This window comes from Neoarius graeffei, chromosome 17, assembly GCF_027579695.1.
Source record: "Neoarius graeffei isolate fNeoGra1 chromosome 17, fNeoGra1.pri, whole genome shotgun sequence".
Taxonomy (NCBI): Eukaryota; Metazoa; Chordata; class Actinopteri; order Siluriformes; family Ariidae; genus Neoarius; species Neoarius graeffei.
The window spans coordinates 13,536,683-13,564,304 of record NC_083585.1 but is presented as its reverse complement, the minus strand read 5'-3'; the positions used below and the strand labels follow the sequence as shown (position 1 = coordinate 13,564,304).

General features: G+C 37.8%; 2 protein-coding genes across 5 annotated transcripts in view; one reads left to right on the top strand and one right to left on the bottom strand.

Moving 5' to 3' along the window:
* tubd1 (tubulin, delta 1) overlaps nucleotides 1-13,278 on the top strand; it is a 26,973-nt gene extending 13,695 nt beyond the window's left edge. For both annotated transcript variants that reach the window (XM_060943738.1, XM_060943739.1), the window contains exons 2-8: nucleotides 3,906-4,053; nucleotides 4,317-4,533; nucleotides 4,645-4,876; nucleotides 12,300-12,464; nucleotides 12,551-12,679; nucleotides 12,782-12,965; nucleotides 13,058-13,278. In XM_060943738.1, coding sequence (XP_060799721.1) covers nucleotides 3,906-4,053; nucleotides 4,317-4,533; nucleotides 4,645-4,876; nucleotides 12,300-12,464; nucleotides 12,551-12,679; nucleotides 12,782-12,965; nucleotides 13,058-13,160 — 1,178 coding nt within the window. In that variant the 3' untranslated portion in view covers nucleotides 13,161-13,278. The remainder of the gene's footprint in view (nucleotides 1-3,905; nucleotides 4,054-4,316; nucleotides 4,534-4,644; nucleotides 4,877-12,299; nucleotides 12,465-12,550; nucleotides 12,680-12,781; nucleotides 12,966-13,057) is intronic.
* Nucleotides 13,279-14,352: 1,074 nt separating this feature from the next.
* Nucleotides 14,353-27,622, bottom strand: part of vmp1 (vacuole membrane protein 1) — a 60,761-nt gene continuing 47,491 nt past the window's right edge. For all 3 annotated transcript variants that reach the window (XM_060943741.1, XM_060943740.1, XM_060943742.1), the window contains 6 exons: nucleotides 27,378-27,509; nucleotides 26,228-26,308; nucleotides 18,934-19,050; nucleotides 18,356-18,417; nucleotides 15,370-15,472; nucleotides 14,353-15,037 (listed from right to left, as the gene is read on the bottom strand). In XM_060943741.1, coding sequence (XP_060799724.1) covers nucleotides 14,894-15,037; nucleotides 15,370-15,472; nucleotides 18,356-18,417; nucleotides 18,934-19,050; nucleotides 26,228-26,308; nucleotides 27,378-27,509 — 639 coding nt within the window. In that variant the 3' untranslated portion in view covers nucleotides 14,353-14,893. The remainder of the gene's footprint in view (nucleotides 15,038-15,369; nucleotides 15,473-18,355; nucleotides 18,418-18,933; nucleotides 19,051-26,227; nucleotides 26,309-27,377; nucleotides 27,510-27,622) is intronic.

Here is a 27,622-nt window from a genome sequence, read left to right as displayed (position 1 = left end):
AATGGACTAGATTAAAGAAATCGCTTTCAGACATGTTTATGCTTATTACAAAGGGAAAGTGCAGTCCACTGAGCTCTAGTGCTGAGCCATTTCCGGGAAATAAGAGTTTTGGTCATGGCGACAGCGTGTGTGTCAGCCTTGGTTTGGAGGTTTCAGTTTCAAAAACTGTAAGAGGAAAGAGTAGAATAATAATATAAAGTACAGATATTGTATATTTTATTTGTGATTTTTTTTTTTTTTTAATTGTTCATTTTTGGATTACGCTTCATTTTTGGTTAACTGGTGACTCTAAATTGACCGTAGGTATGAGTGTGAATGGTTGTCTGTGTCTATGTGTCAGCCCTGTGATGACCTGGCGACTTGTCCAGGGTATACCCCGCCTTTCGCCCGTAGTCAGCTGGGATAGGCTCCAGCTTGCCTGCGACCCTGTAGAACAGGATAAAGTGGCTAGAGATAATGAGATGAGACATTACATAAATGGCCTGTGTGGGGTGGTGGGGTATTTATTTATTTAAACTTTTATGGGCACTCCCCCCCCCCCCCCCCCCCCTTTTTTTTTGTTACTGTCTATTCCTGACTCTTTCTATCTATGAGCTGCTGGAACACTGAGGGATGAAGAAAGTTGATCTTCATCAACTTAAGAACACCTTGAGCAAATTTCTTCAAATTTAGTGCAAATGTTCAATTGGACTCAAAGAGGAATTGATTATATTTTGATGGTCAGACGTCAAGATCACTGTGACCCTCGTACATCCCATGCTCATAACACAATATCTCAAGAAGGCCTTGAGGGAATTTCTTTAAATTTGCTACAAATCTTCAGTTGGACTCAAAGATGAACTGATTAGATTTTGGTGCGATTGGCTTGGGAATTGCTTGACTCCATTGTTTAAATGTGGAGAAATTTGACAAGGAAAAGCACTTGAGAAGAACTGACCATTGAATTTGTCACGAGGCAGTCTTGTCCGGATGATAAATTGACCCGGCCCTCCTGCTTGCCACTGACCGTGTTTTAGATGGTAAGCGGGCTCAAGTTGCACCTGGAACAAGATGTTCTAGAACAATTTGGACCACCTCATAAAGTGGAGCAAGTTGCTCCCACTGGTGTCAAATTGTTCTGAAACAAATTGTTAAGATGGGCAGTTGCACCAGGGCAAGTTGTTCCAGCACAAGTGCCCATGTAAAAGCAGCTTAAGAGGTTCAAACCTGTTCCAGCATGACAGTGCCCCGATGCACAAAGCAAGCTCTATGAAGACATTGTTTGCAAAGGTTGGCGTGGAAGAACTCTAGTGTCCTGCACAGAGCCCTGACCTCAACCTTACTGAACACCTTTGGGATGAACTGGAACTGCACCCCAGGCCTCCTCACCTGACCTCACTAATCCTGGGATCAGACTACACCATGTTTGTCTTGCACAGTGATCACCAGGTCAATCATGGTGCCATTCTTGCTGTGTCTTAGTTGGGAGACTGGAGACACTACAAATTTGACCCAACCAATCATTGTTCACATCATTGTGTGTCGTTGGGGAGGAGGGTCAAGAAATTGTCAATCATGACTACAGAAAGAACACAAGTGTTGCCAGGCAAAACAAACCTCGCCTGGCAGCACTTATTTTATACCTATATTTTGATAATGATTTTATACCTAATATCTCACAGATTTAGATTTTGAATCAGAATCGTATGTTTGTGAAAGAGAGCATTACATTCAGAACCAGAATCACGTGTTTGTGTGAGAGAGAAATAGAATCAGAACCAGAAGTAAGCTATCATGAAAAAAATCCATTTTGACCTTTTTGGTGACCTTGACTGGATGACCCTCAAAATGTTGGAGGTTCTATTTGAGACCAATCTATCCTGAAAGCTTCATGAAAACTGGTCCAGCCGTTTTCCCGTAATGTTGCTAACAAACAAACCCCACCCAAAACAGTACCTTGCTCCCGGTGGACTCCGTCCTTAGCGAGGTAATCAAGGAACATATTGTAGGAGTTGTCAAACTGGGCTAGAAAATACAAAAAATCCCGTCATGCTAAACTTTTTGTTGGGGCATCCCAGATGCCACTGCACTGTTCTTCAATTATGCCACACTACAAGGCCCGTTCATCATTCACAATGTATTTGGGCCCGATGCAGGAAATTTGTCTGCCCCGAGAAAATCATGGCACACTTTGGCTGAATTTGTGTAGCAATCCTCTCAATAACTGCCGGCAACCGGCGATTTTGCCGCCTACAAATGCTCCATTGCCGGCTACTCACAGTGGTTTTTCAAAGAATTGAAATTCATAAGTTTTTACTCTATAATTTATACTTCATAAAAATAAAATTTTGCATTCAGGATCACTCAGAATTCACCATTTAACATCTACATTTTAAAAATTTTCCAGGGGAGGACCCCTGGACCCCCCCCCCCCTTTTTTTTTTATACATCATAGCGGCGGCTAACGCAGCCTTCGCTCAGCTTGCGCTTAACATGGATCCCAGACGTCCGCTATTTAGCGGAATTCCGCTATTTTTCTAGCCAACGTTTTTTTTTTAATCTCTTGTATATCCATTAAAAATATGTTTTTGTTTAAGTAAAATGACCAGCAAAATACGTTCTGATTTGGTTTGCTTGTTTAGCGATGTTTTTGTCGGCTTCGTTTGTTCTCGTTGACATTCGGGAACACTCGGAACTTAAATTAATGTAGATACCGCGAGACTGTACGTGATAGAACGAGAAAACAATATGGCTGCGCCCATTTGCTAGAAAATGTGTTTTAACTCCGTTCGTGCTTTTGTTTCTAATGTGTTGAACTTAATTCAGTATGTCGTGGAAAGCGTAGTTGCGCTTGGCTAGAGAGGAAGTTGAATCCAAGAAGAGATTAATGAATGTGGTGAATACAGAACTTGAAACAAAAGCTCATGCGAACAGAGTAGCCAAGAAACTATCCAAAAGAGCACTGCAGGAACATCAGAAAAAGCAGAAGGAAAGATCAGAGAAACAAAAGCAGAGAAAACTGGAGGAAAGATCACAGAATGCACCCCAGAAAAGAGCATTAAATTCCTCTGCAGTGAAACCTTTCAAAAAGAGAGAGGTTTAAATCAAATATTTCCAATATTTGCTGTACATATGTATATATCTAATATTACTGAATCATTGATTGATTTCTGCTCATATTCATGATTTTTGAAAAATAAATGTGGCTTATATTAGACTAGTATTGACATTAACTTGAACCAAAAAAATAAACAAATGAGATGAACTATGGGTACTATTGTTATAACAAAATCAGTGGAATATTTAGGCAAGTATATTCTTCAAAGCTACATTTTCGTCTAATTTTTATAAATAAAATTTTTTTTTGCCACTTATGTCATAGATTACAAAATATGGCATCAAATAGATACACATTATTGTTAAATTCTGTTGCTTTTCTATGTTAAATCTATGTCAAAAATGTGTTCTATAGCATCTTTAAATGTTAAAATCTCAACAGCTTCAGGGGGCTTCGCCCCCTGTACCCCCAGCAGGGGCATTGCCCCTGCACCCCGCAAAGGGCTTGCAGCCCCCTTGACCCATGCTGATAGTTTCTTATATTCCTCTATTTTTTTCAATTATTGCTGGGATCCCTGGCTTAACCTCTGCCTACTACTCTTTCTTACTTGCCCCTTTCTCAGAAATATATTGAGAGGGCTGGTGTAGTGTTATCCCAGCGTAATGCTCTTGTAGCTGAATGGGCACAAATCCCCACAGCCATGCTCCAAAGTTCAGTGGAAAGCCTTCCCAGGAGAATGGAGGTTATTATAATCAATAAAGGGTGATTTAATTTGGATTGGAATGTTCAACAAGGACGGAGTGTTATAGTCAGGTGTCCGCAAACTTTTGGCCATATTGTAAATGTGTATGTTGTGCTTCTTGTGTAGTGCTGGTCGCACGTGCAGTTCTTATTGACATGGAGCCCAAAGTAATTACTCAAGCCATAACAAAGGCTTCTGGCTCAGGGAAATGGAGATATGGGGAAAAATCCCACTTCTGCCAGAAACAAGGCTCTGGAAACAACTGGGCAAACGGGTAAGAACATGAAACATCATTACACATTTTGTGTATAGTACTCATATAGACTTTAGTCTCCCCTTTTTTATGCATTTTTCTTTCCATGTGTGTTTTAATTAGTGTACTTTTATTGCACCATATATTTTAGCTGCAAGTCATTTGCTCTCACTGTGCAGTATTTTGCTTCCTTCCGTTTTTATTTTTAAATTTCATTAATGCATAGCAGGCCTGCATTTTGAGCTAGAATGCAGTATGACATCTGTGTCCTTACTATTCTACAGTTATTGTGTTCACGGCCCTCAGCATAAGGATGCAATGGAAGATCTGGTGCGGCGTGAGGTAGAACGCTGCGATCGCTTTGCAGGAATTTTTGCCATGATGAGTGTGGCAGGAGGTACAGGTTCTGGAGTGGGCACTTATGTCACCCAGTGTCTGCGAGACAGTTATCCACATTCATTTATTCTTAATCACCTGATATGGCCGTACGGAACAGGAGAGGTAAACTTGGTCATTATGTATGTATCTTTCAAAGTAATGTATGATGAGCTACAGCAAAATTTTGTTCTTATTAATTTGTCTTAAGTGGTCCAATTTCTCTTCTCTCTACAGGTTATTGTACAAAACTACAATTCTGTTCTCACTCTGTCTCATCTGTACACATTGTCTGATGCACTCGTGGTACACGAGAATGACACCTTACACAAAATCTGCAGCCAGCTGATGAACATCAAGCACATCTCTATCTCTGACCTGAACAAGGTGATCGCTCATCAGCTGAGCAGTGTGCTGCAGCCTGCATACACCGCGGACTCACCTGCTCACTACAGCAGAAATCCTATAGGTAAATCGCTTTGTACTGTCAATCACACAACAGCTCTTTCCCATTTTAGATATGTTTATGTTTTCATGCATTAGATCTGTTGCTTCTGCCTATGGTGAAGTCATGGGAATATGCTTTTTATTTATTTATTTTATTAATTATTAATGCTCTTTTGACCTCTGCTATCTAAACAATGTGCTTACAGGTAGGAAAAATTAAGACACTATGCAGCCTGTTAATCACAATTAATTTTTTATTTAATATATTTGTATCGCTGGCAGCACGGTGGTGTAGTGGTTAGCGCTGCCGCCTCACAGCAAGAAGGTCCGGGTTTGAGCCCCGTGGCCGGCGAGGGCCTTTCTGTGCGGAGTTTGCATGTTCTCCCTGTGTCCGCGTGGGTTTCCTCCGGGTGCTCCGGTTTCCCCCACAGTCCAAAGACATGCAGGTTAGGTTAACTGGTGACTCTAAATTGACCATAGGTGTGAATGTGAGTGTGAATGGTTGTCTGTGTCTATGTGTCAGCCCTGTGATGACCTGGCGACTTGTCCAGGGTGTACCCCGCCTTTCGCCCGTAGTCAGCTGGGATAGGCTCCAGCTTGCCTGCGACCCTGTAGAACAGGATAAAGCGGCTAGAGATAATGAGAATGAGATATTTGTATCAGAGTATAAATAGTAGTTAGCTGACTTCATTTTATTGCCACAGAACACTGCTGAGCCTTGACCTGAAGCAACCCCAGATCATAACACTGCCTCCAAAGGCTTGTACAGTATCCACTATGCATGATGGGTGCATTACTTCATACACTTTCCTTCTTACCCTGACACACCCATCACTCAGGAATAGGGTTAATCTGGACTCCTCAGACCACATGACCTTTTTCCTCATTGTTCCGGAGTCTAATCTTTATAGTAATAGGCAACCTTCGATCTTAAAGATCATGGTATACGCGTTAATGTTTTAGTTCTGATGTGTCCGCATATGGCTAAACAGTCCAATTCTTGAATGGCAGCGCTTGTTGCAGTGTTCACAAATAAATGCACCATCATTGACATCCAGATTCGTTAATGGCTGCTTTCTTCTTGTCCTGTTCTCCTCCTTTCTCTGTATAAGGGCTTGTTCATATCTCTCTGCTCCCTGTGTCACCTTTTCTTTCCAAGATGAACGTTGTGTTGCGCACTCCTCCCAGCTTTCTACATTCATATCAAACAATTTCAAATCACGCTTACAATTATCATGATATCTCAACAGCGGACGTCCTTGTTTCCTGGCGCCATCACGAGTTCCACTGAAAAGAATTGTCTTGGGAATACGGCTATCATCCATCCTTTTGACGTGCCCAAGCCATCTCAACCGTTTCTGCATTATTATAGTTCCCACGTGTGTTAACCCTGATCGCTTTAGTACCTCTGTATCTGGTATCTTGTCTTGCCATTTAACTTTTAACAGTTTTCGTAAGCATCTCATGTAAAACTATTCAGCCTTTTAATGTTCCTAGCATATGCAGTCCATGTCTCTGAGCAGTACAGCAATGAAGAAAGCACGCAAGTTTCGTATATGCGAACCTTGACCTTGGTGGAGAGTTTATTTTCCCATGCTCGTTTCTTTAATAACCCAAAATTCATAGCCGCTTTGCCAATTCGTTTTGAAATTTCATCGTTTAGATCTAAGTTCTTAAATTGTGGAACCAAGGTAGCAGAATTTATTGACACTGCTAAGCCTATTTTCATCTAAGGTAATTTCAGAATTGAATCCCGTAAATCCCTGATGCATTATCACGGTTTTCTTTAAACTTATCTTGAGTCCAAAACTCTTGCATGACTCTGAAAATCTGTCCAAAAGCCTTTGCAAGGATTCTTCACTGTGAGCAACTAGTGCCGCATCGTCGGCAAAGAGAAGTTCACTCACAGTCGATTCTCTCACTTTGGTCTTTGCTCTGAATCTAGAGATGTTAAACAGTCTGCCATCATATCTTGTTCTGAGATGGATCCCTTCATCATTTCCTTGGAATGCATGCCTTATTAGGTAAGAAAAATACATGTTGAATAAAACAGGAGCTAGGATGCACCCTTGCTTTACTCCATTATTAACTGCGAATGATTTGGATTCTTCGTTTTCATAGACAACTGTTGCCATCATACCTGTGTGTAACGAGTGAATTAAGTTTAGGAGCTTTTGTGGACAACCAAGTTTCCTGAGAACAATGTATAAGCCCTCTCTACTGACAGAATCGAAGGCCTTTGTAAGATCAATAAATGCCATATGTAATGGGATACGCTTTTCCTTGCAGTTCTCTTGGAGCTGTCTGACTGAAAATACCATATCTGTGGTAGAACGCCCCTGTCGAAAGCCACATTGACTTTCAGGGTAAATGTTTTCTCCTAAAAGCTGTATTTTTGGGAGCAGGATGCGACTAAATATTTTACCGATAATGTTCAACAGAGAGATACTTCTGTGATGGTCACATTCACTTCTGTCGCCCTTATTCTTATATAGTTGTATGAAGCGCGCATCCTTGAAATCTTGTGGAACGTCGTCATCTTGCCAGCAGAGAAGTAAAACTAGATGAATTTTGGTGAGCAGCTCTTGGTCAGCACATTTATAAATTTCACCTGGTATGCTATCATTTCCAGATGCCTTATTTTCAGGAACAGAGTTTATAGCCTGCTGCAGTTCTTCTAGTGTTGGTTCAGCGCTTAAATCCTCCATGATATCAAACTGAGGTAATGTCTCAAATACAGCTTCGTTGATCTCAGAGGTTCTTGTATATAAAATACTGTAATGTTCAACCCAATGCTCAAGCTTCTCCTGCTTGCCTGTTAGAATGTTTCCCTGAAGATCCTTCAATGGGGCTACTGCCCTTTTACTGGACCAATACAACGTTTGATTCCTTTGTACATTCTCCGAGTATCACCCATAATCAGCCACTCTTTGTATTTCATCGCAAAGGTTAAGCCAATTGCTCTGGGCACATTTCCTTGCCTCTGTTTGCATCTTGCTTCGTGCCATCCGCAAATTTTCAATATTTCTAATACTTGGATAGTTTTTGTATGCCATAAGTGCTGGTCTTTTCTCCTTGACAAGTGGTAATAGCGTTAGTGAGTTTTCTTCAAACCAATCAGCATTTTTCTTTACACTCTTGCCAAAGACCATAATTGCAGTGTTGTATATTCCATCACATAAATTACACCATGCCTCATTGGCTGAAGTCAAAACTAGACTTAGTTTGGTAGTTTCATGATTGAATGTCGTGCACTTTTGATAATCCTTTATTTTGCCCACGTTTATACGAGGATGACTTGGAGTTTTGTTGCGATATATCTTTTTTACACAAATTTTAACCTTGCAGCTAACCAAGGAATGGTCAGTGTCACAGTCAGCACTCTGATATGATCTCGTGTGTAGGATTTCTTTTAAATTGGAACGCCTTGTCAGCACCAAGTCTAATTGGTGCCAATGCCCAGATCTCGGATGCTTCCAAGATGTTTTCCTTGATATCTTTCCGTCAAAGAAGGTGTTAGTGACACACAGATTTTGGCTTGCACATAGTTCCAACGCTATGTCCATTTTCATTCATATTTCCAACGCCATGTTTTCCTAGTATGCCTGTCAAATTTTCAAAGGCACGTCCAACTCTTGCATTGAAATTGCCGAGCATTATAACTGACTCTGTTCGTGGGACTTTTTCTATCTCTTGTTCAAGCTGTTGGTAGAAATTATTCTTATCCTCATCGTCCGCCTGGAGAGTGGGCACATATACACTAAAAATCGTTAGAGGGCCTTTGGTAGTTTGAACCCTCAAAGACATAAGTCTGGTCGTTATAGCCACTGGAGTTTCACAGAAGGGTATAATATTTCGTATGGCAAAACCAACTCCAGGTTTGCGTTTCTGTCCTTGTGGCTTCCCATGCCAAAATATGGTGTAAACGCTCTCCTTGATTGAGCCGTTGTCTGATAAGCGGGTTTCAGATAATGCAGCAATGTCAACATTAAGCCGATCCAATTCATGATTTAATAAAGATGTTTTCCTTAAATCCGAGTCCGTATTAAAGCCAGGGGTCAAAGTCCATACATTCCAACAAGCAAGAAATTTAATTTCAGTAGATTCAGGATGTGTTTTTGGGGCATGGCTTTTTTTAGTCCACCTTTTCTAGGGCCTTCCTCTAATTGAGGCAAGCAGGCCATCCCTAAATAGGGCTGCCTGGACATCTTGGTAGCTGCCTCAGGTTTCCTTCTGCCCCGTACAGAATCCTGCGACCATCACACCAAAACCTACGACGCATACGCCTAGGCACTGAATATGGAAGATGGGGGCTGCCTTAAACCTTCCATCCCCCCTTTTGGCCTTCGCGACAGTACCTAAAGGCCAGACACGGTCTGGACGTTCAGTGTCACGTCAGCTGTAGCATAATCTTTATGCTCCCTAGCAAATTGAAGCCCTTTTCTCCTAATTAGTCTCACTAACAAGGGGTTTTCTTTTGACCACACGGCTGTTTAGTCCCAGTCCTGTGAATACTCGTTCCATTATGCATGTGGAAATGTTACTTTCACTATTAAACATAACTGAGTTCTACTGTCAATTTTTTACAACTGCACTTTAAGCGTCCAAGTGATCTCCAATCACAGTCGGTCAGGATTTTTTTTCCTTTTTTTTTTTTTCTGACCACGTTTCTTCTGTGAAGTTGACAGTTCACCACTATCCTTCCAGGTTTTAATTACGTATTGGAATTCTTAACCCAATTCCAGTCATTTCAGCAGTCCCCTTAGTTGTTTTCTTTGCTTGATGCAGGCCAATAATTTGACCTTTCTGAAACACACATCTGTTCTACAATCATGAGATGATACTTCCAATGTGGTTGTTTAAGAAATTAGAAGCTACTCACTGCATCAGTTAGGGTTAAAAGAATTGTTGCCAGCTGAAACATATTGATCACTGCAGTAATTATCCAATTGAAGGCTCTTAACTATTTGCTTATTTAATTCCAACTGGCAAACATCTTTTTTTCCTCTCCTGTGTGAGATATTTTTTTTTCTCCTACACACACACGCACACACACACACGAAAAAAAGTCTGAGACCAAAAAACAATTTTCTTTAAATTTCAAATCGGAAATGTGGCTCTTAAAATTTTGTATTTTAAACAAATAAAAGTAAATAAATGTTTTCTAGGCCCGTATTTAAATGTAAGCAAAATTATAACATGGCAACATGATCCATGTTAACTGCTTTTATACAAAAGCTCAGATTTTCCTTGTGCCTAATCTTGTCTACTGAAGCACATGCTCAGACGACACTCCAATGGATTTGATCTAAAATGAATCATAAGGTTTTGCACAAACTTCGAGTCCATGCCAGATCAAGTGTACATGGTCATTAAAGCAAAAAGGGGCCAAACCAAATACTATGAAATGAAAATTGTATTAAATTATAAAATGATGCAAACTAGAAAAATTTTCATTAGTGCTATTAGACTTTAGGACCCCACTGTATATACTTTATATTATGTACATGATTTTAAACTGTGTGTGTGTATTTATATACACACACACACACACACACACAGACACACACAGAGTACTGTGCAAAAGTCTCAGGCAAATGTAAAGAAATGCTGTAGACCAAAAATGGCTTAAAAATAATGAAATGTTTCAACATTAAAAAGAAATACTGTAAACAGCAGTAAGCTATAGTAAATGAAACAAAGTCAGTAATGTGTAGTCAGTTTGATGGTGTGAGATGACCCTTTGCTTTAAATAAAGAAAAAAATAGTAGGCTCATGTCCAGTGAGTGCAGTTTTATGCGGAAATGAGCTGTGGGCTTTACTGAGTATCTTACAGAGCCAGCCACAGTTCTTCTGGACACTTTGTCACACTTGCTTCTTAATTTTGCAGCAAAACCCAGCAGCCTTCATTCTGTTTTCTTTTTTAATCTGAAAAGTTCTCTCTTATGCTGCTCAGATACAAACACTTTTTTTTTCCTGTAACATTTTTAATTTTGTGCTGGAAAACGAACATTTGGAACTCTAACGTTTTTAATACTGACTCAATGTAGAAGTCATATTGATTTCCATTTTAACAAAGTTTGTATGAAAAGAAATGGGGTGCTTAAGACTTTTGCGTAGTACTGTGTGTGTAAAATATATATTTTCTTTTCCCCCATTCATTTATTTTTATAATGTATACATACATCCAGCAAGTTTAATTTGGGTATCTTGGAACAGTTTGAACTTCCAACTTATCCAACCTTTCTTGCCATTAACTAAAACAAAATCCATGATGGACTGTATTGGCAAAAGTTTGATGTGCATGATGGACATGCACTATTTGGCTACCTAAATATAATGCTTGTATGGGCTTGAACATTTTTATGTTCCAAATTTACTGTTACAATAACCGCCACACTTCTTCTAGAAAGGTTTTCCACTAGATTTTGGAGCCTCACTGTGGGGATTTGTGCTCATTCAGCCATAAGAGCTTTAGTGAGCTCGGGCACTGATGTTGAGTTGAGGAGGTCGTTCCAGTCAGCGTTCTAGTTCTGTTTCTCCAAATCCGTCATCAGGATACACTCATATTATATGGACTGTAGATGGAGTCAAACTGACTATACATTAAGATGGTTGACCAGAGTAACATTCAAAACTACTCTCAAAAGTAATTCTGAAAAGATTAACTAAAATACACAATAACGGTTAAGAACACTTTTTTTATAATGTATTTCTTGCATTAGTAGCATAAGTCATCAGTTTATTTCTATTGCGCTTTTAACAGACATCGTCCCAAAGCAGTTTTACAGAAAGACTTTAAACAACTGTCAATTTTATGAGCAAGCCTAATACAGGATAAATAAATAAACTCTTATGAAAACATTACACCTAAAAATTTCCTTAGTTTGTATTTTTTTTATAAACTTTTTTTTTCTTAAATATACAGTCTTGTGTATTTTTGTATGTATGTTGTAGATTTTGTGCCATGCTGCTTCTTGGGCTTTAAGTGCCGAGGTGTTGATTTTTTTGTATTTAGACTCCATTGTTAAATTTATCTTTTTAAATATTTGGATTCATAAATGTGATTTACTTGTAATTAAAAAAAAAAAAAGATTCATATTTTAGGGTGCCAAGAAAAAAAGACTGTTTCCTTATCGTCGTCCCCCCCCCCCGAAACAAAAAAGTGAATAAACGCAATGGACCCAACAGCAAATCACAGTTGTGTTTTTTTTTTAAACACAGACATGTAGGCATTGAAATAGTTTCAGTAGAAAGAGTTTCTGAAGGAACAGGATATTTTGTATGGAAGTCTTGAGTCAGTTGTCCAAATTGCTTGGTTAAAACCCTGTACACAACTAAATGAAGGTCTTCTATTTGGAATGGTAAAAACATCACCATGTAGAGATTATCAGAACTGCAATGTATGGTGTCTTATTTTCCTCTTGTTCATCTGCTTGGTCCAGGAGAATTGCTGAGCTCCCTGGTGTGTCATCCTGAATACAAACTACTTAATGTGTTGAACATTCCTCACATGTCTCGGACATCTCTGGCTTACAGTGCCTACACCTGGCCCGGCCTGCTCAAGCATTTAAGACAAATGCTTATTTCCAATGCCAGAATGGAGGAAGGTGAATACTATAAATTTACACATGTATGAGGTCACTGGAAAAGGCTTTCTAAACATTAACAGTTTAAATGATGTCATTACTTTCAGGTATCGATTGGAAAGTGTGTATGCCGTCGAGCAGAGCAGAGAGCGTAAAAAAAACACAAGTGGGTTTTAACAGATCACTCTCTAATCTTCTCGTACTGCGGGGTAAAGATGTTTGTTCTGCAGATACAGGCAAGGATGCTAGTTATTTAATACTGTCGTTTGGCTATTGTATACACTGAACTATCTGTGTGATTAATTGGCTGAGAGACATGAAGTGTTTTTAATCAACAGTAGCGTTTAAGGAGTCTGGACTCTATGCGCCATGGCTTCCAGCAGATGGCACTTTCCATAAGTGGCACTCCCCTGTGCCCTTCAATGGCTATGAGAAGTTGGCCACGCTAATCAGCAACAGCCAGTCACTTTTGAATCCTCTGGATATTATTATTAAGAAGGCCTGGAACATGTTTGCATCAAGGTACAAAGAATCCACACTCTCAGTACGTAGTGTTCAGTATGCCTTTTTACTTTGGTAACTGGTTATATTTGTATGTTTGTTTTTCTTAACAGGGCCTACATTCATCAGTATACCAAATTTGGAATTTCAGAAGATGATTTTCTCGAAAGCTTTACCATGTTAGAACAGATTATCTCCAGCTACACTCATCTTTGATCCTCCCTCATTATTTTGAAGTGTTTAATTTCACTGCTTGCCAATCCTGTGAATGTGTTTGTCCTTGCTGTATTTTCTACAAGCTGTGTATAGTATTAAAATAATGGATTTTTTTTCAGCTTTAAGCTCTTCTAGTCCAGATTTTATTCTTTATAAAAAGTGTAATAGTTGCAAAAAGTCAGAAAACAAAATTCAAGTACATAGAACACCAGTCCATTCATTCACCACTTAGGTGTCTTTCACTCACTACCATTTAAGGAATATTTCTCCCCATTGGTCCTCTATGAAGGTTTGTCAGGTTCCTGAGTTATTGTACCAATCTCACAAATGTTCAATAATTAGCTTTTCCCCTACAAGTAAAAAGGCAAATCCCCTTTATTTTAAATATATGCAAAGACAATTACTCATTTGTTTAGTGACATCAATTTATGCTACATTAATGAAAAAAAAAAGCGTGTAGCTCAAGCTGTAGTCTGTCAATCGAAACACATAAGTAAATATCAGATTTAATCTAAAACAATTCTCTAAAATGGAAAGGACTAATCAAATTTTAGAAACCAGTCAGAGATCTCGCAGCAGAATAACTTAAGTTTCCTGTTTTTAAACCCCCCCTCCTCCCTCCAATTTTCTTAGCTGTTTCTTCGGGAATCCAGACTCAATCCAACAGTCACTGTGGTTTTAAAAAAAAAAAATCCAAGCCTGCTTTTTTTGGTGTGTGAACAGAAGGGAGTCTTGCAAAACTGTAGTTCTTTCATTTCCTCCGAGGTGACAAACCCAAAACTTCAGTCAGCCTACAGACTGTTGTCGCCTTACAACTTTCAGAGCCAACACCAGTCTGATAAGCTATCTGACATGATGGGACTGTGAGAACACGGTGTTCCTGATTTAAAAGGAACCTCAACGGTGAATTATGTAAAACAGTTTAACTTCCGTTTACAACCCTGCTGGCAAATTCAAACCTGTTTCATGTAAATTCATTGTTCATTAAAAGGCCTCTACTGCAGATTCTTATCACTGTAATGACCAAACAAAAGATAATTACAAAAGCAAATTATATAATAGTGGCACTGTAGAACATACAAAAAAAAAATCTACTTGCATTTTATAAACTACACTTACCTCTGGAGATGGACAGCTTCAGGGATGGATTTATAATCCATGAATAAAAGCTAGAACATGAAGTATAACCAAATGATGCATTACTTAATTTTAATGTTCAACAGAATTAAACCAGGGTCTACAACAGACCAACAAGTTTTAGCTTCACATAAATGTATTAAGACAAAAAAAAAAAAGCAAGGCAGTTTATAAAGTGAATTGTACATAAGATAAAGTAAGCCAATTCTTAAGTTTACCAGATTTAAATAGCATCAGTTTCATCACATTTATGGCAGAAAGTCTGTGCTGACTTCCATAAACTGTTACAACAAATTATTTACACAATGTGCAGGCAATTAAAAAAAGAGATTTTTTTTTTTATATTGCAGTCCCTGAAGAAGAAAATCTAGAAGAAGAAAATCTGGGGGGGGGGGGGGACTGCCCCTGAAAAACATTCTCTATCTCTGTAGGTAAAAACCACAAAGTTCTAAGTCAAACGCTACAGACAAGTTGGGAATGAAGGGGATACAACAGAATATTACACACATTAAATTAGTGCCCATTCGTTCTTTTTGGGGGGTTAAATACTCCTTAGTTTCCAAAATGGGGGCCTGAGATGATTTACTGTGAGTCTATCACTTGGTTTTCTCTTCCGAGTGCTTCTTCTGCTGCTGCCGCTTGGCATAACTCTGTGCCATGGAATTTATGATGGACAAAATGAAATAGCAGACCATGACGAGCACCACTTTCTCAAAGACCCAGGAGAGCCAGTTCTCACCCTGCACACAAGAAGCAAACACACATTACTAATCAGACTGTTGTACAAGGCATCCACTGGGGTGATAATTCCAAAAGGTAGAAAATTAACCTGAACCTTGAGACTTTATACAAGGAAGTCTTGATATATAACTTAAGTCTAATATTTTCAATTTAAACTCCAGCTTTTTTTTCCAACCCATATCACAAATCTGGAAGTAAAAATCTGACTAAAGATCTGAGTGGGTGAGTGCCAAACACTAAAGCAGGTTTGCCATCAATGCCAAACAAAAGGAAACCTGCATTTAAAAAAGTCTTCCTGAACCAACAAAAGAGAAACACGTGTGGTTCTTACCGCAGGTGTGCCATCCCCAGCTGGGTGATGAAGCTTAGCTCGCTGTGCTTCCAGATATTCACTGAAAGGCTTCTGTAAGGAAACTCCAACCCCAGGTATGGCCCTGTGAATATAACCAAACAACACATTAGGCCAATTCTGACTTACCGTGAATTTAAGTTACACGCTCCACGAGACTCGTGCTGTAGAAAGTCCACTAAACATCTATCACTGAAATGTTAGCTGTGCTCTCTGGGTGAGGTGGCACAGCACACTGAAGAGCGAGATCTCCCAACACTTGCTTATATTACCGAGGTTCCTGTTAGAACTGGTCTGGAGCTATTAATCAGGAAGTGAGTCGACATTGTGTCATCAGTGACATGGAGGAAGAACCGCCCAGGTTTGAAGGAGTGACGGTCAGTGACACGTATCTAATACACTACAGAGCTTGTACAGTCGAAAAAAAAAAAAAAAGGTTAGAATGACTTCACGGAACTTAAGTTTGAAATGTAATGTTTAGATTTTTGGATGTATTAACATATGTTATACTTTGTGGATTTGACATGTGAGAGTCTTATCCATCATTATGTTAAAATGTAGTAATAATAATAATAAAAATCTTAAGTTTGATCCAAGTGATTGTAATCTTTCTAAATTGAAATATCAAAAAAGTCTCTCTCTCTCACACACACACACAATTGTGAATGACAGAATTACACAGGATGTCTCTGAGTCATGGGAAGTGCGAAAAACCTAACGGACATTCTAATTTTGACTCTTTGTGGTTAATGATACAACCTACAGCTTGCTTTCTTGCTTATTCTCCTCCATAAATTGCACCTCAGTCTCACAGACTGTTTCACATTAACTCAGCAGCGTATCTGTTCTACAGGAACGTTGTATGCTGTGCAGGTGATGATTCAGATTACAGCTCAGAATGTAACCAAAACCATGAGAGAATTGAACGGCATGTAAAGCACGTTCTTCATGGAAGAAAATAATGATGCATTAAAAGTTCAATGAACTACCGTTTGCCAAGTTCCCATCTTGGTGTCCTGATAAATTGCCAAGTCTACACCTAATTATTAGACTGACTACCTCAAGCAAACGAGCTAATCTTTAACTAACCTGCCGTAGGGTAGAGCAAAAAAAAAAAAAAAAAAAAAATCAACAAATGATTCAGCAGTTCTTTTATGAAGCATTTCCATATTGCTGACTTGATCTAGAGTAGATGATCATGATCAATTATGAATAGCTGAAAATTCATAGAAAGTCAGACTGGAAATATTACATACACGTACAAGTTCGTTGTTTGCAATTTTGGTACTTTGGAAATGTGTCACTCTTCTACATGCCAGTTGGTCGTTTTAAGCTTGTAGAGGTGCATCATTCATGCTTTGACAGACAGCTACTAGTCACAAAGCACTCACACCACCCCTTATGTTCAATTAATGGGGCTTTGTTCTTTCAGTTGTTTCTGGTCAATTGTTAGAAACGAGCTGCACTAATGATAAGCCAAATCAGCACAGCAATAGTCAAAGAGACACAAAATCAATGTTTTGTAATGATCATTTCAGTCTCTATTGAAAAAAGAAGGAAGTCCACATGCACAAACCGGGGGGGGGGGGGGGGGGGGACTAAAATAAAAATACTAGTACTACTACTAATAATAATAGTGCTTAATTTTACATACACTAGGGTTCTGTGGGACAATCTGATTTAGTTTATCTTTTTCTACAGCTTTTCATCAGGTACTGGGCAAATATAATACATCCAGAAATAATGATTTTTTTTTTCTTTTAAATTTCCAGACAAGAGGTTTTTTTTAATAATGAAAAAGGAAAAAAAGATCCTGATTGACTCAGTAGATATTTTCAATATTTCACCTTTTTCCTCAATCAGTGACTTTTCTCTATGGCATCCTGAGAACTTATACCTGGACTGAAGTTAATCTGGGAGAAGGGCCTTAGTGTTCATGAAATTACATGTGGAAGAACATTTGAGCAATGCAACAATGCAAACAACATAACATGTAATCATGCAATACAACTTAGGATACTCGCATCTCCTGCCTGTTTATGAAAAAAATTACAATTTTAAACTAGCACCTTAAATGTAGGACATGTATGTCCAAATTGTAAAACAATTAATTGATTCTGGTCATGCTTCAAGTTATAGAGATGTTGGGGAGATATGCTGTATGAATTGCAGGAAATATAATTTGATCGATTTTGTCTTCTAAGGAAACACACTACTCGCTTACTCACTCATTCTCTCTCACACACACAATAATGTCCTAACCTTCTGCACCAGTAAGACAAAAACTCCTTAGATAAATTTCAGATAAGTATTCTCATTTCAGGATGGCATAAAATAATCGCTCTGGATTTTTGTCTTTTACATTTGATAATTAATACTTTTAATAAGATATGGAAAATCTTTCAGGAATATATCAATATTAATATTTCTACTATCTAATGTCTAAGGCATTTACACAGAAGAGACACTGAGCCACAGGTGATGTGTTGGACTAAATGATCTGATTTGTAAATTGATGTATTTGATAAGTCTTGCAATTTTGTATACCATTTTTAAGGCAAGGTCAAGTTGCTGAAAAACAAATATAGCTCTATTTTTTTAAGAGCTTAAAGTGTTCTGCATGAACGAGTGCACCAAGATCTCTACAAGTTTCTCTGTCCTCTTTAGACATTACAGGAAGAGACTCAATGCTGTTTATTTTTAGACATTTTTGCTCCTTTTTATGATAAAACTGGAGGACACTGTATTCAACAAGACTATTACCCATGTCATGAGTTTAATTACAATGTTTAATAAGTTTTATATCTTTGTTAAGGATTTACTAAAATCTTCATTCAACTATTTTGGTGGTGTTTTGAGACATTATTTTTGTTATTGTATTTTTAAAACATATTTCTAAGTTTGGGAACTCTGATACTCCTGGATTTCACCATTTTCCCCCAGAGAACATGAATGCGTTATTACTCACCCGATCAGAGACACCATCTGCTCCACTATGTGCTTGCTGAACGTTATGATTACAAAGAGTTTCTATGGAGAGAGACGAGATGTACAGGACATTTCAGACAGTGAATCAAAAGCATGAGTGATAAGACTGGGGTCAAACTAACATGAGGAGGAATGGAAATGCTTCAAGCTCTCTTTGTCTTCAGGAGATGCTGAAACACGCTCCCAGAAGGAGCAGTGAGATCACTGCCTGACACAAGCTTATTGCTGCTTTGATGACTCGCCTAGCACCTCAAAGGATGTCCATTTTCTTGCCCCTTTCCCAAGACTCAACGTTTTAACTCAAGAGTCTTGGTGATTAAGCAGAAATCTGCCATTCTGCTTCAACAGTAATATCTGAGTCATAAAATAGAAATTAGGGAGTGGATCAGTCCACCCCTATGGTCAGTTGTGACCTTAGTGGTTATTAATGTTATAAATGAATCCTGTTCTTCTAAGAACAATGCGCTAACATGATCATATCAAGTCATGTATATGACTTAGCAACCTCACCAAAACTCTTTTTAAAAAATCTGAGCAAAACATATTAATTCATAGTACCTGAATGTGCATTTTGATCACTGCTTTTCCAATTAGTGTTGCTCCAAAGAAGGTCCAAAATGGGATCAGAAAATGGCCGCATGTAATACCAGCTAGGTCAAAGAGAGGATTTGGCATCTGAGGGTAGAAAAAAAGAAACAAAATACATTTAGGAGACAGTACTAAGTACTAACTTAGTATTAACTATCCAGGATCAGTACTGGGCTATTACCAAGAAGAAGAAAAAAAAAATGGTGAATCGGTTATCAGGAGAAAAAAAATTAATAATAATAATAATAATAATAAATGAGAATGATCCTGTATGAAATAGAAAAAAATTTGTAATCGAGTTTGGAAAAGATTTATTTAAATATAACTGTAAATGTTTACATACAGTATAAACAGATTTGATTGTATTTTTGTTAGGATTGATTTTTTAATTATATTTATACTTTATAATACCTACTATATTTGCAATGTAAATGATTCTTGTGTGGAAGCTGCAGTTTGTTTAAGTTGTGATTTTTGCTCTGTATTTTTTCCTCCAAATTAAAAAAAAAATCTTTTTTTAACCTTAGTAGTTTTTAAAGAAAAAAAATATCGAATGGATACTGATAATCACCTGATACTCCAGCTCCTGGTATCAGAATCAGTATCGGAAAAGGAAAAACGGTATTGTGTCTTGTGTCATCTCTAATAAGACTATAAATGAATGAATTATTTGTACATATTTATAAACAGGATTATTTGCTGCATGTAAATCATGGTTAGGGGGAAAATATTTAAGTATCATTTAGTAAAATCAACCTACTAGTACTACAAGAAGACACAGTGTTTACAGGCAGCAGTCGTTTCCATTCACCAGGTTTAAATGATTTACAACCTCCATAGTCTGGTGTTAAACCCTAAAGGATCAGTGTATTCTGATTTATTAAAAAAAAAAACATTTAATCTAAGATTGAAGCAAAAGAAAATTAATAATCAGTATGTTGTACAAAAAGTGGTGATCACAATTTAGGAACGAAACAATTTTACTGCATTTAATTTCATTATTTTATTTTAAATACAACCATTTCAAATGCATTCAAGTGACAAAGGAAAAGTCACACCAAGGGCAAATCTTTCAAATACTGATCCTAAATAATACTAAAAAAATTATATACAATATGTATCTATAGTCAAAAGTATTTGTTAAACCTGCATCTGGAGTTTGATTTTTTTTTTTTTTTTACTGTTTAAATCACTATTATTACCAAACAAAATATTAAAGAACAGCTATTAAATAATGCAGAACTCACACATGGAGATTAACCTATTAAACCTAGAGATGACGCACGAATAGACAGCATTAGTATTAACTGCAAAACATAAATTCATGGCAAGCTATAAGTGTTTGATTCAAGGCAGAAATTATTTTGGTCTTTTTTTTTTAAATTAAATTAGATCTCATTTCCAATAAAATAAAATCATTTCTAACATTTTTTTAATTCACTAAACAATTAAGAATAAACATTTTTTCAATTCACTTATGCTCATTCCTTTGGTTCATTTTTCTAATTTAAGAGTATTTAATAAAAACAAATACAATATACTGTGTTCAAAAACTTTTGACTGGCAGTGTGTATAAATATGTTAGTACAATTATAAAATTAAACAGACAGAATATAGGAATAGGAAACCATTCTTCTAACTTGAGCTTAGCTCACAAATACCACAGTCAATTATGTTTCATTGCAGAAGAGTCAATAAGTACAATAATTACAATATGATTTATTGTGAATTTCTATTTATACACCACTATAGGCATTTCGTTACACCATGTTCCATGCTATTAAATTAGTCAGTTCTGTGCAGAAACAGAAATGCAGTAGAGCAAAAACGCCTTCAAAAGTAATGAAATTAAATGTTTCTATATTTAAAAAAAATACTATTAAAAAAAAAAAAAGAGTATAAACAGTAATAAATTAATCAATAAAAATCAATGTTTAGTGTGACAATGTTTTGCTTTAAAATAGTAGTCCCAGGTACAGGGAGTGCAGTGTGATAAGGAAATGAGCTGGAGGTTTTACTGAGCATCTTGCAGAACCAGCCACAGTTCTTCTGGACACTTTGACTGTCGCACTTGCTTCTTCATTTTGCACCAAAACCCAGCAGCCTTCATTATGGCTTTTTTTCTCATTTAAAAAGTTCTCTGCCATAAAATGCTGCTTTCTTTTCTAACATACAAAATTTTTCTGTAAAGTTTAATTTCGTGCTGGAAAACTAATATGTTTGTGAACTGACTTGATAATGTCGAAGTCAGAAAATAAAAATCTATAAAAGTTTGTACTAAAAAAAAAGAAAATAAATCAATAAAATAGGGTGCCTAAAACTTTTGCACAGTACTATATACGCGCAAACTTTTCTTAGAGGAATGACACACTTCAGAATGTGTGGAGGTTTAAAATCCGTTTTACTAGACATTCCACAAATAATTATTTCACAAGTATTCAATATCGGTGAATAATAACAGAGACGAAGTCAAGGTTATTATTCACCGATATTCACTGAGCCTGGGGCAGATAATTGTTTTAGTATAAATACACAGGTGATTATTTAAAAAAAAATTTGTTTAATTGTATTTAAAAAAAAATCATTTATTTCAATCTTCAAAAGCGGCACGCAAATGTAATAACGGTGCAGCGCAGATTTTTCTCACTTATCTACACTGACTCACATAAAATACTTTATAAAAGGGATCAAATAAATCACAATTCCACCTTCCCTTTGAATAGTTTTAGACCAAACTTTGTAGCATCTTTAGTGCTTTTAGGAACAGCATTTTCTTTCATCATTTGTAATTCTTCCTCACTTACATTTCCCCTTGTGGGATAATAAAAGGCCATTTATTATCTTATCTTATGGTTACGAAGCGATTAGTCGCCAGTTTGTCGAGTAGCTTGAGGCAATTATCGAGAAATAGTCAGAATTTCTCGACTAATGAGCAAACGCGATTTTCTATAAATCACCTGTGTATTTAAACTAATTATTATTATGATCTGTACGTTCATATAAAGTGCAGAGGAAGATCGTCACAGAGCTCTGTGAACTGAATGTATTTATTCAACAACAAATATTCACTTCACACTCATCACCAAATACATGTTTTATAAATCCTCTTTGATTAAATGATTTCCAAATAGAAAGAAAGAAAGCACAACTTTATTCATGCGTACTTGTGAAATTCCTCTCTGCATTTAACCCATCTGAAGCAGTGAACACACACGTGAGCAATGAGCGCGCGCGCGCGTGCACACACAAACACAGAGCAGTGGGCAGCCATGCTAACAGTGCCCGGGGAGCAGTTGGGAGTTCGGTGCCTCGCTCAAGGGCACCTCAGCCCAAGGCCGTCCCATATTAACCTAACTGCATGTCTTTGGACTGTGGGGGAAACAGGAGCACCCGGAGGAAACCCACGCAGACACGGGGAGAACATGCAAACTCCACACAGAAAGGCCCTCGCCGGCCGCTGGGTTCGAACCCAGAACCTTCTTGCTGTGAGGCAACTGTGCTAACCACTACACTATTATTATTATTATTACTACTACTACGTGCATCTAATCTACAGACTAACAGGAAACAGAAGCCATTTGTATTGTTCTTAAACAGATGCAATTTTAAAATGTATTAAACACCTATCATCCTAAAAGAAAATACCCTTTTCTATTTCTTTTTTACAGCATGGCTGTTTCTTAGGAAACCATTGCATTTTTCCCCCATTATTTTTCCTGTAAATAAATCCTGCAGTGAGAAATGCTAATTTTTGTAATTACTCAGGTTAGGATAAACGTCTTCTTTTTAAGCCTTCTTTACTGAGAAATCGCACCATCTTATCTCCACTGTACTGATTAAACTGTGTTTGTATTGCATTAAGTTTTTGTTTGATGTCACTGTAAGCAAAGACGCTACATGATGCACTGTGGGATTTAGAGTAAATCAGTGCGTTATGCAAATACTGTTCTAATGCGAACATACTAACAGTTGTGTACTACAGGCTTATCTTTTCTTTACATTGGTGGAAGATAAAATGATGCAGCAGGCCACATTTTGATTTCAATGTCTTATACAATCTCTCTATTACATCTCAAATATATCCAAGATATTGAATGAACAGAAAAAAAAAAGTTTAGTGTAGTACACAATGTTTCAGAGAAACAAAACTTCTGAGAAATCAGTTGTGCAAGGAAGTACACTTGCACAGCTGAAGGAGGACATTCACCCAGAACATCCTGTTTCTCTGGAAGCCATGTGTACATACACTGTACACACTCACTGGCCAGTTTAATAGGAACACCTGTATCCCTGCTCATTCATACAATTAGCCAAGACACAAGCTTCAATCACTTAGTTTTGGTGAGACTTTGCCCACTGTAACCTCTGTTCTTGGTTGACAGAAACGGAACCCAATGTGGTTTTTCTGCTGTTGTAGCATATCCGCCTCAAGCTTTGACAGACTGTGCATTCCGAGATGCCTTTTTGCTCACCACGGTTGTAAAGAGTGGTTATGAGTTTCCCGCCAGCTCAGTCCTGCCTTATCTCTGAGCTCTCTCATCAACAAGAAGTTTCTGCTTGCAGAACTGCTACTTGATTGATGTTTTTTGTTTTTCACATCATTTGGTAAAACTCCAGATAACAGTGTGTGAAAATGCCAGGAGATCCACACTGTCTGAATGAAATACAGTATTCAAACCAGCCCATCTGGCACCAACAGCCATGTCACAATCAAAGACTGTGAGATCACATGTTTTTCCCCCTCATCTTGATATCTGATATAAACATTAAAGCTCTTGACCTGGATGATTGGCTAGTTGGATAAATGCATGAATGAGCAAGTGAGCAGATGTTCCTAATAAAGTGGTCAATAAGCGTGTAAGTATATACACTCACCAGCTACTTTATTAGGAACACCCATCCACCTGCTGTTTTATGCAATTCTCTAATCAGCAGCACAATGTATAAAATCATGTAGATACAAATCAAAAGCGTCAGTTAATGTTCACTTCAAACATCAGAATGGGAAAAATTGTGATTTCTGTGACTTTCACTCTGGCATGGGTGTTGATGCCACATGGAGTGGTTTGAGTATTTCAGAAACTGCTCATCTCCTGGGGTTTTCACACACAACAGTCTCTAGAGTTTACACAGAGTGGTGTGGAAAACAAAAAAACAAACATCAAGTAAGTGACAGTTCTGTAGGTGGAAAAGTCTTGTTGATAAGAGAGGTCAGAGGAAAATGGTTTGAGCTGCCAGGAAGGACATAGTAACTCATATAATCACTCTTTACAACTGTGGTGAGCAGAAAAGCATCTCAGCATGCAACAGCAGATGATCCATTGGGTACCACTCCTGCAGCCAAGAACAACAATCTTAGAATCAAGAACAAGTTCCTATTAAAGTGGCCAGTGAGTGTACATGTACACAGTCCCCTCCAAAAGTATTGGTACAGCAATCCATTTGTGTTTGAGATTTAATTATTAAAAAAAAAAAGTCCGAATTTTAGCTTTCGTTTACTTTTATTTCAATTCAACTTTATTTATATAGAGCTTTCAACAATGTACATTGTCATATAACAGCTTTACAGAAATGTATAAAAGTTCAGGATATAAATCTATAAATTGATAATGAGCAAACCAGAGGAGACTTTGGCAAGGAAAAACTCTAAGACAACATGAAGAAACCTTCTGAGAAAATAGACTCAAAAGGAAACCCATCCTCATTTGGATGACATCAGAGGGTGAGATGATAAATAATTTCTCTTCTATGGCTATATTTACATTTAGATTTGTGAAACAACTTAGAACAGAGGCCACTTTTTTTTAGGTGAGCAAAGGTATCGAAGCAGAGAGTCTTAAAGTAAATTCACGTAAATAATACTTGGTTGCATATCTCTTGCTTGCAATAACTGCATGAAGCTGGTGACCCACTGACATCATCAAACTGTTGCATTCTTCTTTTGTGATGCTTTTCCTGGTTTGTACCACAGCTCCTTCCACAGTTTGTTTTGGGGAATTTCTCCCTTCAGGAGGTTAAATGCATGTTCAGTTGGGTCAAGGTCTGGTATTTGACTTGGACAGTTGAAAACATCCACTGTTTTCCCCTTGATGAAGTCCTTTGTTGTTTGGGCCTTTGTCTTACTGCATGATGTTCATCCCAATTAGATTGGATGCATTTCTCTGTTGATTCACAGAGAAAATTTCTACAGACTTCAGAATTCATGCTGCTTTGTTAAATCAACAAAGATTAGTGAGCCCGTTCCAGAAGAAGCCATGCAAGCCCAACCCATGACACTAGCTCCACCGTGCTTCACTGATGAGAGTATGCTGTATGCTTTGGATCATGAGCAGATCCTTTCTTTCTGCACACTTTGGTCTTTCCATCACTTTGGTAGAGGTTAATCTTGGTTACAGAACTTTTGTGTTTTACCCCTGTTCGACCAACAGGGAACAGGTTCTTGAACCAGTTCTGTTCAGGATTCTTTGAACCTTGGTGCCAGCTAGCGAACCGGCCCATATTTTCACCAGTTTTGAGCAGAACCGTTGTAAATCAAGGATGCATCATGAACGGAGGGCATTGCACAATTCACAACGGGAGTAAACAGTAGTAGCAAGATGGAGGAGCGCATCAATTATCTGCGAGCTTTTGTTCTGTTATTACAGTTATTTGTTTTCAGTCCATTTTTTTCTGAAGATGTATCCTTTTCCATTGTGTTCTCCATTGCTGTGCTCTGCTTCCTCTTCAAACTAATGTGAACAAATTAATTTTTGGTCAAAATGCTGTGAACAGTTCAGAATTTGGTGTGTGAATCAGAACGAAGCCTGTTCCCTGTTGGTCGAAAAGGCGCATTTGTGAATTCCAATCTGCTCTTCTGACTCTTACAGCTGATGAGTGGCTTGTATGTTGTGTATAGCCCCTATAGTTCTGCTCTCCAAGTCTTCTTTGAATGGTGGATTGTGATACCTTCACCCCTGCCCTGTGGAGGATGTTGATGATGTCACTGACTGTTGTTTTGGGGGTTTTCCTCAAAGTTTTCACACAGCTTTTTTTGTTGTTGTTTCTGTCATTGTTTCCCTTGATGTCTGGTTCTTAGTACACCATTGGTTTCTTTCTTTATCAGGACATTCCAATTTGTCATCTCATTCATCTTTTGATCTCATACCAAATGTATCCACTATTTAGCAAAACAAAATAATTGGCCTTGCTGTTCCAATACTTTCACAGGGAATTGTATGGTGTGTGTAAATGTACACAGGTTACAACAGAAAGAGAAAGCACTTACTGAGGCACAGGCCAAGATTCCCAAGAATCCTACTTTCTGAACTATGTTTTGTACAGCAAGTTTTGCTCTTGTTGCAAAGTCCTGTAAAGAACAAAGACCATTTATATGATATAAAAGCACATACTGGTACAGTATAACAGAGCCTATTTCCTCTTAGGTATATGAGAATACAACAGACTTGCTAAATAAATAAATAAATAAATAAATAAATCTCCAAGAGCTTTTTGGAACAGGCAACATTTTGACAGATTTTTTCGCAAAGCATACAGATATTATCATTAACTGAGAATTTATTTGGAAATTTAAAAAGTACGAACATGTACATATCTGAGAGCAAATTTTTTTTGCCAGAATGTTGAGCAACGAAGTCACTTCAGGCAAGATTACAAAAAACAAACAAAAAAAACAAAACAAACCTTCTTTCAGAGTACAGTGTGTTGAAATGGATGACTGAATGAAACTATTTATTTTAGACTCTCCAAGCAGGCCAGTGGGGGGGGGGATTTTTGCTGAAGCAGCATCTGCTGAAAGGTACCACACTGAATCCTGCTTTAAACATTTAACCAATTAAAAATACTGCCGGTGAAAGAAACAGTCCACGTGAGGTCCACTCAGACACTAACGGCACATAATTAAAAGGAAGCTCTCATTATGAGTCACCGGCTGCTCAAAGGGTTTACTGGAAGTCAAGGGAGGGGTTTTCAAAGAAGTGGTCACATGACCAGGAGCAGTAAACCACAACACTGAGGCAGTCACCGAGATCTATCAGAAAGCTGACAGGATCCTATAACCTGGTGCCCCGAGGGGGGATTAGCACCTTCATGTCTGGGGAAAAAAAAGAAAAAAGGGGGAAAAAAGGTGTTGTGGAATGCCCTATAAATTACTTAATTCCAAGATGCAAGGTGTGCAAGTTGTCCCTGAGTTCATTGCTATTGCTAAGTGCTTCGTTGTACACTGCACTATGATCAAAACACATCCTGTGACTCATTTCAGGACTTATGTGATGATGGAAAAATAAGATTGTTATAAAGTTGTAACAGTTGCGATAACTGCTTTAAGAAATTCAAAACATATGTCATTACCACCAAAGTTATGACACAACACATGCAGCACATTTGTTCCTGTGCAATGCACACGTGTCATTCCTCACCTGTGCGTGCTCTGCTTGTTCCAGCATCTCTTCAAATTCCTCATAGTCCTCATCATCTGGTTCTGCTCCAGAAATACGGGCCGCTCGTGCCATGAAATATGGAGGAAGTTCTCCAATAGCAGTACCAGCCCCCTGCGCAATAAATATTTACAATAAATATTTACAATAAATAAATACATTTTTCTTGCCATGCCCCAAACAACGCCTTATTCTAAACAAATCTAAAAATGACTTAAATAAAAACT